This window comes from Nymphalis io, chromosome 11, assembly GCF_905147045.1.
Source record: "Nymphalis io chromosome 11, ilAglIoxx1.1, whole genome shotgun sequence".
Taxonomy (NCBI): domain Eukaryota; kingdom Metazoa; phylum Arthropoda; class Insecta; order Lepidoptera; family Nymphalidae; genus Nymphalis; species Nymphalis io.
In genome coordinates this window covers 11,671,148-11,689,482 of record NC_065898.1, presented here as the reverse complement: position 1 = coordinate 11,689,482, position 18,335 = coordinate 11,671,148, and the positions used below count along the sequence as shown (strand labels likewise).

At 34.3% G+C, this 18,335-nt stretch overlaps 1 protein-coding gene across 3 annotated transcripts in view; it reads right to left on the bottom strand.

Moving 5' to 3' along the window:
• Positions 1–18,335, bottom strand: part of LOC126771751 (phosphatidylinositol 3,4,5-trisphosphate 3-phosphatase and dual-specificity protein phosphatase PTEN) — a 48,261-nt gene that overhangs the window by 4,333 nt on the left and 25,593 nt on the right. For 2 of the 3 annotated variants that reach the window (XM_050491832.1, XM_050491833.1), the window contains exons 3-7: positions 8,264–8,405; positions 4,986–5,084; positions 4,413–4,805; positions 4,085–4,182; positions 1,901–2,021 (exon numbers count right to left, since the gene is read on the bottom strand). In XM_050491832.1, coding sequence (XP_050347789.1) covers positions 1,901–2,021; positions 4,085–4,182; positions 4,413–4,805; positions 4,986–5,084; positions 8,264–8,405 — 853 coding nt within the window. Of the gene's footprint in view, positions 1–104; positions 183–1,900; positions 2,022–4,084; positions 4,183–4,412; positions 4,806–4,985; positions 5,085–8,263; positions 8,406–18,335 lie in introns of those variants that run through there. The other variant, XM_050491831.1, reaches the window with a different exon arrangement.

The window sequence follows — 18,335 nt, the reverse complement described above, 5'->3', positions numbered from 1 at the left end:
TAGATGTTTAAAATTATTCGAAAAAATAATAATAATTAATTAATTCAGTAAAAGTTACATATCGACAATATAAAATATATTATACTTCAATATTATAATTTTTAACAAAATCTATTGTAACACACCGGTTATTTGAAATTCAAAAATTTTGGAGACCGAGGAGCTCATTTTCAATGCTTTATCTAAAAAAAAAAGAAAGAAAATTATCTATTACCTTATGATAAAGATTTATAGGATTTAAATTGATAAATTTTCGGTCATATCAATTAATTGGTATACATACGGGCACTCGCTTAAGAGACAGTTTTCCAAGTTATAACGGAATAGAATTATGTCCAACAAAATGTTGAAGAGATCAACTTATTAATTAAAAAATGTAGTGAAACTGTAGTCACGTTTAATGCAGTCAACGATTATCCATTTGAATCCTTACAATATAGTCTACAAAACATTCTAACATCGATCCATTTACATTTAAGCCTTCAACTTTCATTTCTAATTTAAAAAAAAATCAATTCTTACCATTCGACATTTGAATATTAAGCTAAATAGTAATTTGGGAATCATTCAATCATTCAGAGATCTAATCATTCATCAATGTACAAATATTTTTATCAAAAATCGTTATATATATTTAATTTAACTTTCGAGCGCGAATGTTTTTTTTTTTTTCAGTAATACTATTCACTATGGCTTACGTTATCGCCCAAAATATTATTTAGCCCGTAATTAAGTCACCGACGAACGTAACATTAAAACTTATTAACGAATTAAATTATATTTCTATATTATAATAACATAGTTATATATTAACGTGTATGACGGTTCTACTGGCAATCGTCTCTGTGTTTCTTTTTACGATTTTCCCCGAATTTTCCGCTGAATTCTCTCCAGGACGCTCTCATGTCACCTAGGGAAAGTCTAGGCTTGCAAAGCGCGTCTTTAAACTTCCTATTTTTCCGATCTAGATCTAGATTTTTACTCGAACCGGTATCAACTCTATATTCTGCTAGTTTCTCTTTATTAGCTGAATATTCAGAATCATCCGTATACAATTTTTTGTTGATCGGATATTCTGGTTCAGTAGGGTAGACGGTATTTAAGCTCTGTTTCTCTAGATATATATTAGTGTTTAAGGAATATTCCATTTTATTCGCGAACACCGCGTTAACTGGATAGTTACGTTTGTTAACGTATAAATCCGATTCGATCGTGTACTCTGGATTTACCGTGTACCGTTCCGTTTTTATTGGATAAGGTCTCTGCGTGTAGAGACTATCGTCTAAATGTTTATTACCGTTGTTAACCGTGTCTATACATCTATGGCTTGGATTTGGATTTCTATTTACTGAATATTCCGATTGGGGCGCCTGGATAACCTCGTATTTGGTCCTTTCTGAGTTTTTAAGATATAAGTTGTCATAATTCGGTATTTGAGAGTCTCCCCTATTCGCGTCATTATTGCTTTTTATATTTTTTGAATATAATTCTTTGTTAACGGGACATTGAACATTATCATACATACCATTGATATCATCAAATCTCTGATCTCTACCACAATCATTTCCATCACACATAACCACTGGACCCCGCCTGTCCATAGACAGCGGGTAATTAATATTCGTACACAAAGATTCTTCACATAATAAGTCCCCACTGGGAGCATCATTCGACTTATGGTTATTGCTACCCACAGGCTCGTCCGGAGACGATTTCAATTCAAAGGATGTGTCCATACACAGGGTCCTATGATCACAGTAGGGTGGGGGAGTGTTCGGGGTGGGTGGAGTGTGTGCAGGTGGGTTGCGAGTCCTATCGTCACAGTAGGGTGGGGGAGTGTGAGGATTGTGTGAGGTGGGCGGGTTGTGTGCGGGTGGGTTGCGGGTGTGGGGGGGCTCACCGGAGTCCCAGTGCTCGTCCGCGTCGGAGCAGGAGGATGCGGTGGAGGGCGTGGAGGGCGCTCGGATCGACTGCGTGCTGAACGTTGACGACTCCGGCTGCTTCTGGATTATTAGTTCCACCTGGAATATATATTACGATGAAAGCACTTATAAAAATATACTTTTAATTATAAAAAATATACACATTGTTATACATTACAAGTATAAAAAATAAATAAATATATAGATATGGCAACCATCATCATCATCATATATTATTCCAATAAACATTTATAATCCATAATAACATTTATATCAATTATATTATGATAACACTCGTAGCGAAAAAAAATTCTTAACTTTGATAAAAACTCAAAGGATCACAATTAAATGAAACATATTAGCTAGTTCTTACTTATACAGGAACTCTCTACTTCGAAACTCATTTATGAGATAAGACGAAATTTCGTTTTAAGTCTCAACAGTACCTTAAATTATTTATTGTGAGGTTTATTATATTACTAGCTGTGCCCGCGGTTTCACCCGCGTATAACTTTAAAAAAATCACTAAGAGCTGTCTTATAACATTTTAGTATATAAAACATATTTAGTTTTATTATCGTGGGTTATTAGTATTTATTCGGACCTATATAAGCAAACATACAATTGGAATCATACATAAGAAAAACATCATGTCTTTCCCTGTACTTTATTTATTGTGACTGCAAACGATACCGTCATAGGAAATTGTATCATTTTAAAATTAAAACGTAAATTTGTATTTTTCTTAATAACTACTTATTATCAACTATAACTGGTTAATTTTTCGCCCAGAGAATCGGAATCGCGATTCAAAGGGGAAATGCTGCTAGCGTTCTTGCCACCATCTCACGCGGTCACGATTTGTTGACTAGTTATAAGATATTTTTAATTTTTATTTGTATATATTTAAGGCTCTACTACACTTGTCAAACTAACCGACTAAGTATAAATTTAACAAAACCATGTTAATACCCACCTAACCTTTAACTTTTAACTTACAAAGTTATTTACAAACCGAAAATAAATACGTATGAGTATTTTCAAACAAAGTACTCAACTACCCGTTACAATAATATGTCAAAACTATAAAAAGTACTAAAAATTATATATGGTCGTATCTCGATATCTTTCATAAGAATTAATATTTTATAAAAATGATTTTGCAAATAATGCATTATTTTAGAAAAAAATTTATTAACATACAAAAGGTTAACCGACAATTAACCAGTATAAGCTGAATCATATTTAATATGATTGATCACATACATCCGAGTTCAACTTACATTGGAAGAACAGTTATTTTATAGCAATTGTATCGAATAAATGTTCGAAGTGATTATTTAAATTGACATAACTTTATTATTTAAACAACGAAATTTATATAAACACTAAATTTTAAGTGAATACAATACCATACCACAATACATTAGTGAAAACGGCGCTCAAATCCGATAAGCCGTTTCTAAGATTAGCGTGCACAAACGCACAAACATAAAAATTCTAATAATCATTGTTTCGGGTTCTATTGCGTTGATAGAGGCCCCGGTAATAGTTTTACTCATATATTTTCCATGTACATACAGCGATTGGTTACAGATTTATTATATGTATGGATTAAGTTGATATTCAAACGAGAAATCAATCAGTTGACAAATTATTTTATTGTAAAAGCTTACTTATTTGCAGGTTTATGTAACATAGTGATTGTAATAGCGGGACCGACTAAAATTCGATGGAACTGATCATCAGTCCTCGGAATAACCAGTCGTAGCAGCCTGAGTGTTAGACTCTTTCAACTAAAATACTTATATACATATATAATACATTTGCTAATTACTGAAAAAAGCCGAAATGGCCCAGTGGTATAAACGCGTGACTCTTAACCGATGATCGTGGGTTCAAACCCGGGCAAGCACCACTGAATTTTCATGTGCTAATTTGTGATTTTAATTCAGTTCGTGTTTGACGTTGAAGGAAAACATCGTGAGGAAAGCTGCATGTGTCTAATTTCATTGAAATTCTGCCACATGTGTATTCCACCAATCCGCATTGGAGCAGCGTGGTGGAATAAGTTCCAAACCTTCTCCTCAAAAAGGAAGAGAAGGCTTTAGCCCACCAGTGGGACATTCACAGGCTGTTACTGTACATAATTAAACATTTACCTTGAAATCGGGACTATATAATTTATGTTGTTTGTCTTTGTGCGCGTCGTCCAACTGCCACTTGTCCAGCGTCAGCTTGAACGTTTCTAAGTTGGGACCTGTGGGGAAGTTATTATATAAATTACATAATATATTTAATTTATATAAATAACAGCTAACATAGATTAGAAACAAGACTCGCGTAGTTAGTCTAATCTTAGTAGGCCCCATAAGTTTTTTGATTAATCATGTCACAAAATCATTTCTAAACGAGCGAGAGCGACAAACTCGATAGGTAGGTTACTCGGTAGGTGTTAGGCGAGTGACCCGAGGGTCTCGAGGTACTCACTGTCGTGCGGCGCCGGCACGGGCGTGGCGCCCACGCAGGCCGTGACGAAGAACGTGTTGAACCAGAAGTGGAACAGGCGCTCCTTGCGCATCATCATCTTGGGCTTGTAGTACACGTCGACGCGCACGTCGCCCTGCAGCGGCGTGCAGGCCGCCAGCGACACGCGCGCCGCGCTGTCGTGGCGCCGCAGCTCGTGCGCGCCCAGCGGCGCCTTGAACTGCGGCTCCAGCTGCGACACGCTCAGCTCCAGCGTGGCCTGCAGCCCCGTCAGCGCGGGCGGCGGCGACATGAGCAGCTCGCGCACGTGCACGCGCGTGGCGCGGTACGACAGCCCGCCGCGCACCAGCGCCGCGAAGTACTCCACGTAGCGCCGCTGCGACGGGATCGTCACGCCTGCGGGCGGGTTAGTGCCGCTTACGTTACGTTAAGAAGTATTGACACTGCGACGATTCATACTTAAATTAACGTTTACTACTATAGTATAGGAAAATCTCCTTCTAGATAGTAATTATGTATGTTTCATTTACGATTTTCTTAAAAAGTCGATAATATATATATTTTCGAGGGCCTCACCTTTTTCGTCATGAGCTCTTTTAATCCCGTAAAATTTTAACGCCTCGTCTGCCGTCGCCTTCTGTCCGCTGTACAGGAGATAACAACACACCATGGTTCCTGCAAACGAATGAAATCGATTCACTTTCGTAAACATTTTTCCAATACTTATAAATAAGATCATAAAATTATTAATTAATAAGTGAATTATCTAGCGAATAGCTTATCTACCGCTCTTACGAAGTTAGCAGTATATTACAGTTCTTTTTAATTTCTTCATGTTTAAAAAGTGTAACTTAAATTATTTAGTTTTAATGCTGACCGACTTAATATACAAACATTAATCGATAATACGATAATAATCTGTCTACAAAAGCAAAACAGACAATAATCCCCAATTTTTCAGCCTTAGCTTTCTTCAAAATTAAATGAGACGAAACGAGAAGAAGACTCCAAACAAAAAATAGTTTTCCAAATCCATTCCAAATAAATGACGGAAGTTTTGAGATAACAAACATAATAAGAAAATAAAATAAATACAACCAAATTGAAAACCTCAGCTTTTTTTGTAGTCGTTTAAAAATGTTGTAAAATATTACACACACACAACACACTAAAAAAAAACAAATACACACACACACACACACACACACACACACGCACGCACGCACGCACGCACGCACGCACGCACGCACGCACGCACGCACGCACGCACGCACGCACGCACGCACGCACGCACGCACGCACGCACGCACGCACGGACGCACGGACGGACGGACGCACGCACGCACGCACGCACGCACGCACGCACACTATATTACAAATTATTAATCGAATTAAGGTTATTCAATCAAAGCGAAAACATATTACATTTGATTAATTGATCTGCGATCATTATCGAGGGCGGAAAGTACATCGTGAGGAAACCTCATGATGAAATTTAGCTACATATGCATATTAAAATAAAAAAAAAAAAAAATAAAAATAAAAATATTAAAGATTATTTCTGTACTATGTAGCCTATCGAGGGGGCAGTACCGAGTGTTTATTGTTTATCGCAAGTGTTCATTGTATTGTACTACAGGATCTCTTATGAAATACAGTGATTATGTTACTATTCGCCCGCGGCTTCGCTTGCCTATTAGGGGGAGTGGTTACAAAATCGGTTCAATGGTACGCATTGAAAGCGTAACAGACTTTGTCTGAGTTACTTTCGCATAGATTACATATTAAACTAGCAAAATCCGACAGTCGTTTTCATGACCTTGTATATATGTATGTAATTGTCATGACGAGCGGTTGAATGGTATACATGGTAATGTGCTGCTTCGCCATCTAGTGGCGATTGGAAACAAAGTGGATAGTATTAAAACATTAAAAAACATACATATATATGTTCATCATCGCGCAGGGGAGTAGCCACCAAACATAACACCTTAATAAAATATACCCTTAATAGCCGAGGAACATTTGCGCATTGACAGCATTTCTTAGTGTGTGTGTATGATACACACATTTTTATTTTTTGTGTACATAAATAACATTTTATTTCTTAAATATTAATTTGCAGATTAACCTAGTTTAAATTTCTAATCAAATTTAAATGGCAGTCCGCTTCGGATTCTATTGAATAAAAAATAATCATCAAAATCCGTTCACAATCGGCGAAGATATCACTTAATATGCACAAAAAAAACAGACGATTTGATAACCTCCTTTCTTAAATTAGGTTTAGAACACAATATAAGTATAATAAATTCCAAATATGATATAAACGGTGAATTTTAATAAACATCTCGTGAACACAGCAAAGGAAAAGAAACAAAAAATAATGCTGCCATTTATGTATGTATGCAATTAACCATAAAAATATATAATAGTGAAATGATCTAGAACGTTCCTTGAGCGAGCGTGTTCCTTTCATATCGAATGGCTTTACCAGTTTCTTTTTATCCCTTCAGGGTTGACCGCAAAAAAGGCCGTCTAAAGGATCCTTGCACGAAATTTACGACAACGCGTGAAAGTTCCGCCGTTTGTAATTCGGCCAATTATACGTCGTAAAGAAATTTCGCAATTACGCCCCTGAGTTTGGGAGAATTTTATTGTTTGCATGACAATAGTGTACGGCATCAAAGGGAATTGAATGAGCACGTGTAATTTTCCGAGTCGACTTTTGTTATCGAAACTGCTTGGAAACTATTATAACCGAACGGAGCCGAGCCGATAAATATCTGGAATGGGCGAGGGAGGCACATGAACGCGCCTTTTAGATGCTAACCGTATTCGTATGCTGATTCGAAGGTCTACACATGCTCGACCTCTGCTAATATATTCGTCTGTTCTGTTGTCTTTGACCCGCCATGAATGAAATTACTTGCAAAGATCGATTGAATAAGATTATATATTTCAAGTTTAAATTTGTCAGCAAAGTTTTGGGTATTATTTTACGCCCTTTACTTATAATTATGGTACGTAAAAATACCCAAAATGTTGCTTTAATTAATAATCTACAGTAGAACTCTTGTACTTAACTGGTGTAAGTATAAGTGTTCGACTTGAAATTTTCCACTAACCTTTGTGCTATGGAATAATACTTTACCGGAATTATCTGCCTGAGTAACGGTATTTCAATTCATAAAACACTTCGAATCAATGCAACCCGTATAAATAAAATAAAAGCTGGAATAGCTCTTACCGAAGGTGTCCGAAGACACGCGAGTACACAAACACCCGTGGCACGACAAACATTCATTACAAATATTTGTCACAAACGGTAGTGTTCCTTTTAAACACGAACAGTTTATTGAATTTTTCAATTTCATGAACGTATCCAACGAAACGATCGCACTCTGGCCGTTTAAAGTGCAAACATAATGTTTCATTGTGAAACAAATTATGGATATAAATAAATAAAAACTTTTTCCAATTCTTCCCTGGTCTGACAATAGGAAAGCAAGGGTAACGTTTCTACATTAAATAAAGATTTTGACGGAGTTCTACATGTAATACAATATCGAAACTGTCGATAGTCTGAGAAAAATATCGATAACTATAATGGTCTGAATTTATGATCTAAAATGGTTGGTTTACGTCAATTATTATATACTTCAAACGTATTTTCTGTTATTTCGTTCGGTAATAATGCTACTCATAAAGGCATAAAATTATTTGATTATAGCTCAAAAAGACTATCGATTATAAAAAAAAACGATAAGCGGACAGCAACACTGATTAGTGAACTTAACCTATTGTTAATTTACTGGCAACACTCGTAAATAACAATCGTAATGATATCCAACCTGTTCGTCCTTTGCCCGCTTTACAATGTACAGCAGCAACATTCCGCGAATCTTTGTTCAGCCATTCGTGGACGTTCTCACAGAACGGTCGGATCTGTTCTATCTTCGGCGGTGCGTGGTCCTCGAACGCGAACCGCTCCACCTGGAAATAATAACATTTTATGCAACGTTTACTATGATAATACACCAACTAATGTCTCTTGTTTGTTATATTTTACGTTTAGAGTCACAACGTTTAACGATTGAAAGTTCCATAGAACTTTCTCACTTGACATAACATTAGAATGTAATGTACGTTCAATTTATTTGTCAGACAGTTTTTATCAATATTAAAAAGAACTAAATGAAATAGTTTACCTTAAATAAAAATTACACTACATTTTACAATTTGTAGTTTAAGATACATAACATATACAAGAACACACTAGAAAGAAGAATTGAAGACTGAATAATATTATCTTTATTCATATTATAAATGCAAAAGTAACTCAATCTTTTTGTTACGCTTTGACGGTTAAACCACTGAACCGATTTTGATAACATTTGGAATGAAGCAAGATTGAATCAGAATTAAGGACATAGCCTACTTTTTAATACCTACCATCTATTCATCTTCCCCTAAAACGCGGTCGACGCCGCAGGCGAAAGCTAGTTATTAATATAAGTGTCTATAAAGAAAATATAATATCGTAAAATATCGCTAATAGAATCGTCTACGAGGCGTAATACTGAAGTTACAATTTGCTCGCTACTCACAACGAAGGCTACTAAGAGCGGAGTAGGGATAAATGTATGAAGATACTAATGTTTTTATAATGTTTATCTTAATGCCAATTACGCTTCAGACCGCCCTAGCCCAAACCGCCGGTGATATCAGAATAATATGATTTATTTTAGTCGAATAACAGAAAACCCACCAGACATGACGTAAAGACGAGTCGATGGCAATCAGGATAATTCGAATAACACAACGACGTCAAGTCTATGTATGTTGTATTCATCCGAAGACGTATTCCGTTGGATATGTGGGAATGTGGTTAACATATTTTCAGAAAATCGCCTGAGAAACCTTTTACTGGAAGTGGTCTGCGGTCGCGACTCGTATTGGGATTTCGTACACCGCACCAAAATTTCCTGCATTTCAAACTAAGTAAAGGGAAACCGGCCGCAATCAATGATGTAACCTCGAGGAAGGACAAAACAGAAGTAAAACATTTTTGCTAACACGAACTTTAGGTAAACACTCACCAAAAAGAAGGAAACATTAATTTTTATCTAATAAAAATACCAGCTAAGCCTGTTTTTAGAGAATATTAATATTTTCCTCTATATATAAGCGTCAAATCCAAAGGGAGCTGACAACAATACCCCAAAGTATCAGAATCGAATTGTAGGAAGTCATGCCGACTGGGAGTTTTACTGGCGTGCGCCTAAACCAAAAGAGTTATATCGTGTATTACGATATAAATGTTTTATGTGCACTTATTCCCGCCGTGTGAAACCGGTACGGGTAACTTGTTAATAATAATAGCAAATATTATAACGTATGGTCACAGTTCGCCCTATTTTGGTCGAACTTGGGACAATTTTTAACAGCGATTCTATGGTACATTACCTTTCAAATTTTATCAATTATAATTCCCCTTATTTTACAGTAAATACATTTTACGTAAATTTTCTAGGGTAACATATTAATATATAGATCGATAGCGTATCTTTATTTTCTATTGCCTTAATCATTTTAATATTTAACACTATAGTTGCAAGTATGTTTTATAGAATTCTTATATAACTTAATATAAGTGTACTTCAATCGAAATGATATAATCAATAAGATTCAATATGCAACTGACAAAGTAAGTTTTATTCACATTGCATTCATTTGTACTCAATCGTCTCAAAACACTTCACCGTGGCCAAGAATCGGGGATAGGTCATTGACCAGAGACTTAAGCATTTCCATTGGATCTTAACAAATAATGACACGGTGAGATAGAGCGGCTAGAGGCTTCTCCCGGTGAGCACGTGGGTGGTACATTGAATAGCTTCCAAAAAATATCAAGCATTTTTATTAAGTCTTCCACAATATATTTATATTTTTTTATATTGCTATAGAAAAGAATTATAGTAATTATGAACAAGCTGTAATTTTTTTTATATATTTTTATCTATAGCTCCATAAAGATATGTATTTGAAATAATCATCAATTTATTCATTATTATTTATCTACATAAATCAGTAAACATTTCATTCAAAACTTTTATGACATTTGAATAAAGATATAAAATTACTTGAAGTACAGAAACTACTATGATTTATTAAGATTAATAAGTTAAATAAGATTTGAAACATTGTATAACTTGAGTGAAGTCTGACCGCGCCGCTAGTCAGTGATAAGTGGAGCCCTGACTTAACAAATAATGACATTTGTGTAACGATGCGGTCACGGTCGTGACACGGGTGGTGGGCGAGCTCACTAAAAGTGTTTAAAAAACGTACAACAACGTGAACGATGAATATGTATTATGATGTAAGAACTGCTTATTGCTTTCTGTTTATTTTCTGTTTAAACATTATCTATGATATAGTTATTGAAACACATCATAATGGGTATAAAATTATCTATTTTTAATCTATGAAAAAAATACACACCAAATAGAACTTTAAAATTTAATACATTTAATACTCTAGTGGTTGAAATATGCATATATGGTTGTGGTTTAATCACATTTTAATGGCTTAATGTTAATAAGTTACAAAAAGGTTTAATAGTATCGGATATGAGTACACATAATACGCAAAAGTTACGCGTAAGTGTCGCGTTTGTCTGTCGTGATAAACTCAAAATCTGACGAACGGATTTTTTATAAGGCTTTCACCATTGGACGACGTAATTCAGGAGGAAGGGTTAGATGTATAATAAATTAAGGTTTAGTGTGAATTCCAAAGATGATCATTGTTGCAAGTGTCGAAAAATATGATGTCGACTGGGAGCTTTAATGGACAAGTAAAACAATAGAATTAAACTCATTTCGATATAAACTTTCCGTGTACATGAATTCTACTCGTGCGAAGCCAGGACATAATAATTATAAAAAAAAAAAAAAACAAAAAATATTGAAGCGCCAGAACGCAGATGTCAAATCTGTGAAAATATAGCACCAACGATAAACAGCACGAAGGATCTTATGTGGTCCGGATTCCGTGATTATAGCACGCGATATGAAACAATTATAAGGTTATTTTTTTATATAGAATATTAAGGCGGATGAGCATATGGGCCACCTGATAGTAAGTGGTCACCAACGCCCATAGACATTGGCATTGTAAGAAATGTTAACCATCGCTTACATCATCAATGCGCCACCAACCTTAGGAACTAAGATGTTATATCCCTTGTGCCTGTAATTACACTGGCTCACTCACCCTTCAAACCGGAACACAACAATACCAAGTACTGCTGTTTTGCGGTAGAATATCAGATGACTGGGTGGTACCTACCCAGACGAGCTTGCACAAAGCCCTACCACCAATAAATTGTTGAATTTCCACCAGTTAATTATGTGAAATACAGTCAGTCACAGGGGAAAGTACATAGGAACCTAGAAGGCTCTAGGTAAAAAAGGAACTGATATATGTTATTTTGCTAGTATAATATAATCAGACAGACGTTACGCACCAAAAAACCATTTATCAAAAGTAAATTGGACCTTTCTTATCTTTACTAAATGTAAGTAGTTATTTATTTCTAAACGAATATATAAAAAAAAAAAAACTTCATGGTCAAAAGTAACAGATTATGCAAACGACGAGATTATTGAGTTTCATTTAATATAATTTGTAAATAATTTATTTCATCGCCTTCGTATGGCTTCAGAAATTGATTTGACGAAGCTTTATAAAGGGGTGAATCTGATTAGTTACATAAGTTATACATATATTTAATCAATTTATAAAGATATACATTTATTTAAGTTATATTTAATATCCTTTAAAAGTTAAAGCCTAGAAATTTTAGATCAAAGTTATACAAAATTTAAGTATGTATTTTGCCATACAAAGTCTTCCGCGTCCAACGTTAACACAATTTTAATTTAAAAATACAAAGTTATAAATAAATTACGTTATTTAAAATTGCTTATTACAGACCATCCACCTTAGACTGTTTCTTAAGCTAATCTATTATTAATGTCGTCGGATTAATGATAATGAATTAAAAATAAAACGATAATATGAGTACAATTAATCCAACATGTATAAAAAAGTATAATCTTTACAATATAAGACAAAGGAGGTGTGTTTAGAGATTGTTTTTTTTTTTTAAATTAATCGTACGTTAATTCTTATCGGGCAAAGCAGCAAAAAAAACTGATAATATTATCTATCTTTATGAAGACCGTGTTGGATAGAAATTAATTAAAATCATCAAACTTTTGTATCATATTAAATTTTTAATAACGGGATATTTCAGACAACTGTCCAAAAAAAAATATATTGCATAATTTTATTCTTAACATTTTAAAAAATTAACAGTATATATTTGGTCTGTACGCGATCTGGTCTCTCATGGTGTTTTTATGGCTTACATTATCAAATACCCCATTGACGGTCTTAAATACCTGATTACTTCACTTCATATATAAAGCAAAAGTTACAGTATTAAGATATATAGCGTTATTACATACAATTAGAGACTATTTAGTTGCAAAATATTTGATTGCAACGTAACGTGTTTTTGTTGTTACTTGTTAGAGAATACAACTATAAATAATAATATATATAAATAATAATAATAATAATAATAATAAACAATAAACGAGGATCTACTACGTTACGAATTGTTAATCATGAGTACCTAGCGTGTATGCAAAAGTCACGATGATCGTTTGAGTTGAGACTTGAAAGCGTAACAAACAAACACACTTAAAATGATATGAATGTTAGAATCATTCTTAAGTTAATTTAAATATATATTTATATAAATATGTTCGTTCGTTCGTTTTAGCATATACAAACTGATCTGTGGAACATATAACGTGTTCATTAAAATCAATCTCAATAATAGCATATAATTAAAATGATTTAAACGTGTCGCTAACACATATAATAATAATATTATGATATATCACATAAAACATCTTCATTGTTTACGTAATCTCTCCAATTTCCCTGATAACTGATAAACTATCACACACTCCGCGCGATACAGGCACTCGTGAACAATTGTGATCTTAAAGAAAAACTTATGGAAACTTATTTAATTACGGCTTTACCTACGAATATTAGGTAAAATATAGCTTTTTTTTAAATTCATATCAGGTAGGGGGTCTGGCCAATGAGCCATCTGAAGGTAAGTCAACACCTCCCATAGACATTGGCACTGCATGAAATACTATTCACATCGCCAATGCGCCTCAAACATATACTAACATAATATACATATATACATACTTATACATATATATATATAAATATAGCACGAACATTGTTTATATACATATATTGTAACCATGATAAGAGAATGTAAAGTAAATAAGGACTTACAACAAAAGCCTTCACAACGTGTATTGTAAATTATTGATACAACCAATATACAACGTAGACAGGTACAAATATACATCAAATGTTTGTCACGTACAAGAATCAAACTTAAACATACAAGTAAAATAACTTCCCCTAAATTTTAGAAGCTAATAAAAAGACCAAAATCAACTGAATAACATTTGAGAAACAAACGTTTTTATTTTATTCGTTTATTTTATATATTTATTTTTTATATATTTTTAAGTTCTATTATGATTTCAATCAATATTATTAATGCGAAAATCAATTTGTTTATTTGTATGTTTGTTACGCTTTCAAGTGTTGACTGCTCAACTGATTATCATAACATAACATGTCGTCAAGGGTACACGAAAATATATAGGGTAACCTAACATATCCCCTCCCCCTTAAAACGCAGGCGTAACTTCAGGCGGAAACTAGTCAGAAGAAACCCTTGATAGTAGTTTTATTCTGTAACAAGTACTGTGTTCCGGTTTGGAGGATGTGTGTGCCAGTGTAATTACAGGCACAAGGGACATAACATCTTAGTTCCCAAGATTGGTGGACTATTGGCGATGTAAGCGATGGTTAACAATTCTTACAATGCCAATGTCTATGGGCGCTGGTGACCACTTACCATCAGCTGGACCATATGCTCGTCCGCCTACCTATTCTATAAAAAAAACCTGTAAATTTTAATATTTTACGTTATCTATAATGAATATGGGCATTATGTACTTTAAAATGACATAAAACTGTATTACACGGTAGCGAGGCCTTGTCGCTAGATAAAATTGAAAATATCGTAAAAATAAAAATTCAAGACGCATGGTATGATGGCGCAATAGCTTAGTGGAAGTCGTGTTTAATCGACGGTGCCCTAGCGAAGTGCAAATCCGAGGTCAAACGAAATGATGTAACATGTTCAACAATTGCAAATAACATATAACACAAGCCCGTGAAGCACTAGACATTGCGCAGACGAAATCGATCGCTGTTTATTCATTGTTATCATAAATTAATTCTAAGATATTTCGCGGTATATAACGCCTACATTCCACTGAACCACACTTCCATTCCACTATTACTGATAACGACCGTTTCGATGTTTCAATAATTTAAGAATGTATAATTATATCATTATATATATATATATATATATGTAATTATATCAGCCGAGATGGCCTAGTGGTTCAATGATCGTGGGTTCAAACCCGGGCAAGCACCACTGAATTTTCATGTGCTTAATTTGTGTTTAAAATTCATCTCGTGCTTGACGGCGAAGGAAAACATCGTGAGGAAACCTGCATGCGTCTAATTTCATTGAAATTCTACCAACACGCATTTGAGCACTGTGGTGAAATACACTCCAAACCTTCTCAAAAAGGAGAGGAGGCCTTAGCCCACCAATGGGACATTCACAGGCAGTTACTTGATTATATATATTCTAGTCGTATATCAACGCTAATCGGAAAGAATTATTGCTTAATATTACAATAACCCACCCATACACACGACACCGTGAGTGGTACCATTTATTAGTGATTCCACCACCAAAGGTGTTTGGCAACAGGTTGAGGGGGTAACAAGGTAGGCAGTTTACCGTCAGACGGCTCATTTATATACCTTTATAAATTAAAAAAGATTTGAAATCCGATTCTGTTCATTTATTTATCGAAAATAAACAAACATTGAAATTATCAACATATAATGTTGTTATCGTTTTTAGGTGACATCTTAAAAAAAAAAATTCTCAATGTAGTTAAATAATCAAAACACACGACTATTCGCAATTGTCAACACATAAGCAATTAAATACCGATCCAGAACCAAAATGACGTACAAACCATTTTCAAAAGTATCAAAAGATAACCTTTTCAAATTTACTTATTTGAAAATGATAACAGACGCATGATACTACACAACCCGTCGTCACTTTATAATGAAAAAAAGCATCGCTCAACATATCCATAGCTTGCTATACAAATGTTATACCAGCTTAACTCGTTCGACAAGATAAGGCCTGCGGTCGACAGAACCAAGTATGCGGTCTCATGCTTACCCATTTAGTAGAAATAGAACTTTAGGTACCTACAACGTAATCCTGTGACAACGTACCAACTCGATACTTTCGCTGGTTATGTTTCAGCATTGTTCTGATTTCGGTTAGGACCATTGTTATTTTTATGAGGTCACCGTTTTTATGGATGTATAATGTGTATATACAACAAATTAGAAGCGAAAATTTATGTTTGTTATTTAGATACTTATTTTGTTTATTTATAATTTCGATTATAAATTGATCTGTGAATGTGGTTTTGTGTATTCATAACTTATTTTTTAATTTGAAATAAATGTGGACAACACAAATTAAATTCGAACGTATTTTTATCGTTTTAAATTTCGAAGTCATGCTTTCGTTTCGAAATTGAATATAAATAATAATAAAATAAATAAAAGAAAAGAGTTATCTGTGCTACAAATAGAACAGTGTGATACGATAAAGCGCGCCAATCTGCAGGCACCCTACTCGATTTCTTATCGTTATCAATAGGAAGGGCGACACATAGTCTGACACTTTCCCGGACGTGCGATCTTAGACTCGAGATTAGGATCTAAGAAGTTTTTATTACATCATATCTATAATTAAACATTTTACATATATTTATTTCTAAGAAAATCAAAAGTAATCATTTGCCAAAAACTTATTTTTGCTTCGTTTATAATATATATGTATGTGTTTTATATTTATGAACTCTGCATCGTCAGCAATTTATTATTATATTATAATCACTTGTGATTGAATGATTGAACCAAAAACAAAATAATCTTATATAACGTAACATATTGTCATATTGCAATGTAGACTCAACCGAGAAGAGTCCTTAATCAAAGTACACCTGTAGTGCTTTTCTGTAGGAACTTTCTTTATAACTCAGCCCTTGGAATGTTACCAGCCGAGTCACGGTAAAATACAATTTTGATGCGTGTATCCTTGAAATGTTATAATTATAATGGTCAATGTCGCATATCACATTCTGACATATCGAGAACGTTTTCTGCGGTGAGTTTCGAGTTTGCTCTTACAGAATAGCTTGTTGAATCGTCGAATTATAATATACCGAGATCGATATTTATCTTTACGAGCCGATACGTAGTTCTTTTTTTTCTTTTATGTATAACTTTATATACCCCAAACTGAACACACGCAACATTTTCCTATTCCATTTAACAAGTACGCGTATTTATTTATTACACTTGTAATAAATATAATTTTATTATGTGGAACAAACGTGACTCTCCGACAGAGATACATAAAAATAATGTCGAACACGGCCTAAGCTGTTAATTTTAAAGGTTGCGAACAGTTTATATACTAAATGTATAAACTTAAACGTTGTAAGGAGACGGCAGCGCGGGCCGGTTGGCGTGGTTGGTAGATACTTGTCTTTCACGCCAAAGGTTGTGGGTTCGATTCCCACCCAGAACAGAAATTTGTGTGTATGAACATGTCTATTTGTTCCGAGTCTGGGTGTAATTATCTATATAAGTATGTATTTACAAAAGAAAAGTAATATATGTAGTATATCAGTTGTCTGGTTTCCAAAGCACAAGAACTGCTTAGTTCGGGATCTGATGGCCTTGTGTGACCTTTTGAAGAAATCATTTGTTTATTATCTCTAAGCGGTAACCTAAGGTTGCGTTAAATATAACTAGTCCCGTTTACTCTTGATGTACATGATATTCAATAAAAAATAATCATCAAAATTGATTACTATGCATACTATCTACTGGGTTTCTCGACGGATCTTCTAGTTAGTATCTACCTTCCGAACCGGTGATACCGGCTTTACATTAATATAATTCTGTAAAATGACTATTCAAAAGTGCTTGTATAAGCCTAGTGGGATAAAGTATATTTGACTTGATACAAAAATCGTTATTGGTAACTCGTACAGATTTTTCAACTCAAGTCTATTTTTGTTAACGAATACTAAAAAATGTCTTTATTTGAGAGCCACTAATATCACTAATGTAGAGGAAATTAAGCGTAAAGATGTGATAGCAGTGATAATAATAGCCCAAGGGGCCAAAATCGGGCTAACCGACTTTCACATCGCTAGACGGCCAGTATATCGTTGACCTTTTGGAGGCTATAAAAATTAAAAACTTTTTTTCTTCGGTTCGGAAATTCTCGATACGAGCCTACGTATCGCGAGGCACGTAATGAAATATTTGTTGTGTGGTTCCAACTTCTTGAGTTCTCATCGGATATGAAGATGAAGAAACGAAAAAATGCAAATGTGTTTACGCACAGTACCTGAGTATTTTTCTTGTATCGTTTTAGTTGAATATAATCGGCGAGGCCGAAACTCAGCCTCAAGGACATTTTTATTTATTTATTATAATTCTAATTTATTGAAAATGCGACGCCTCACGTGATCAATATATGGATAAATTTATGTTCGAGGAAAAATGAACGTTAAATGACAGATCCTACGAAGGATCTAATTTGTATGAAATAAC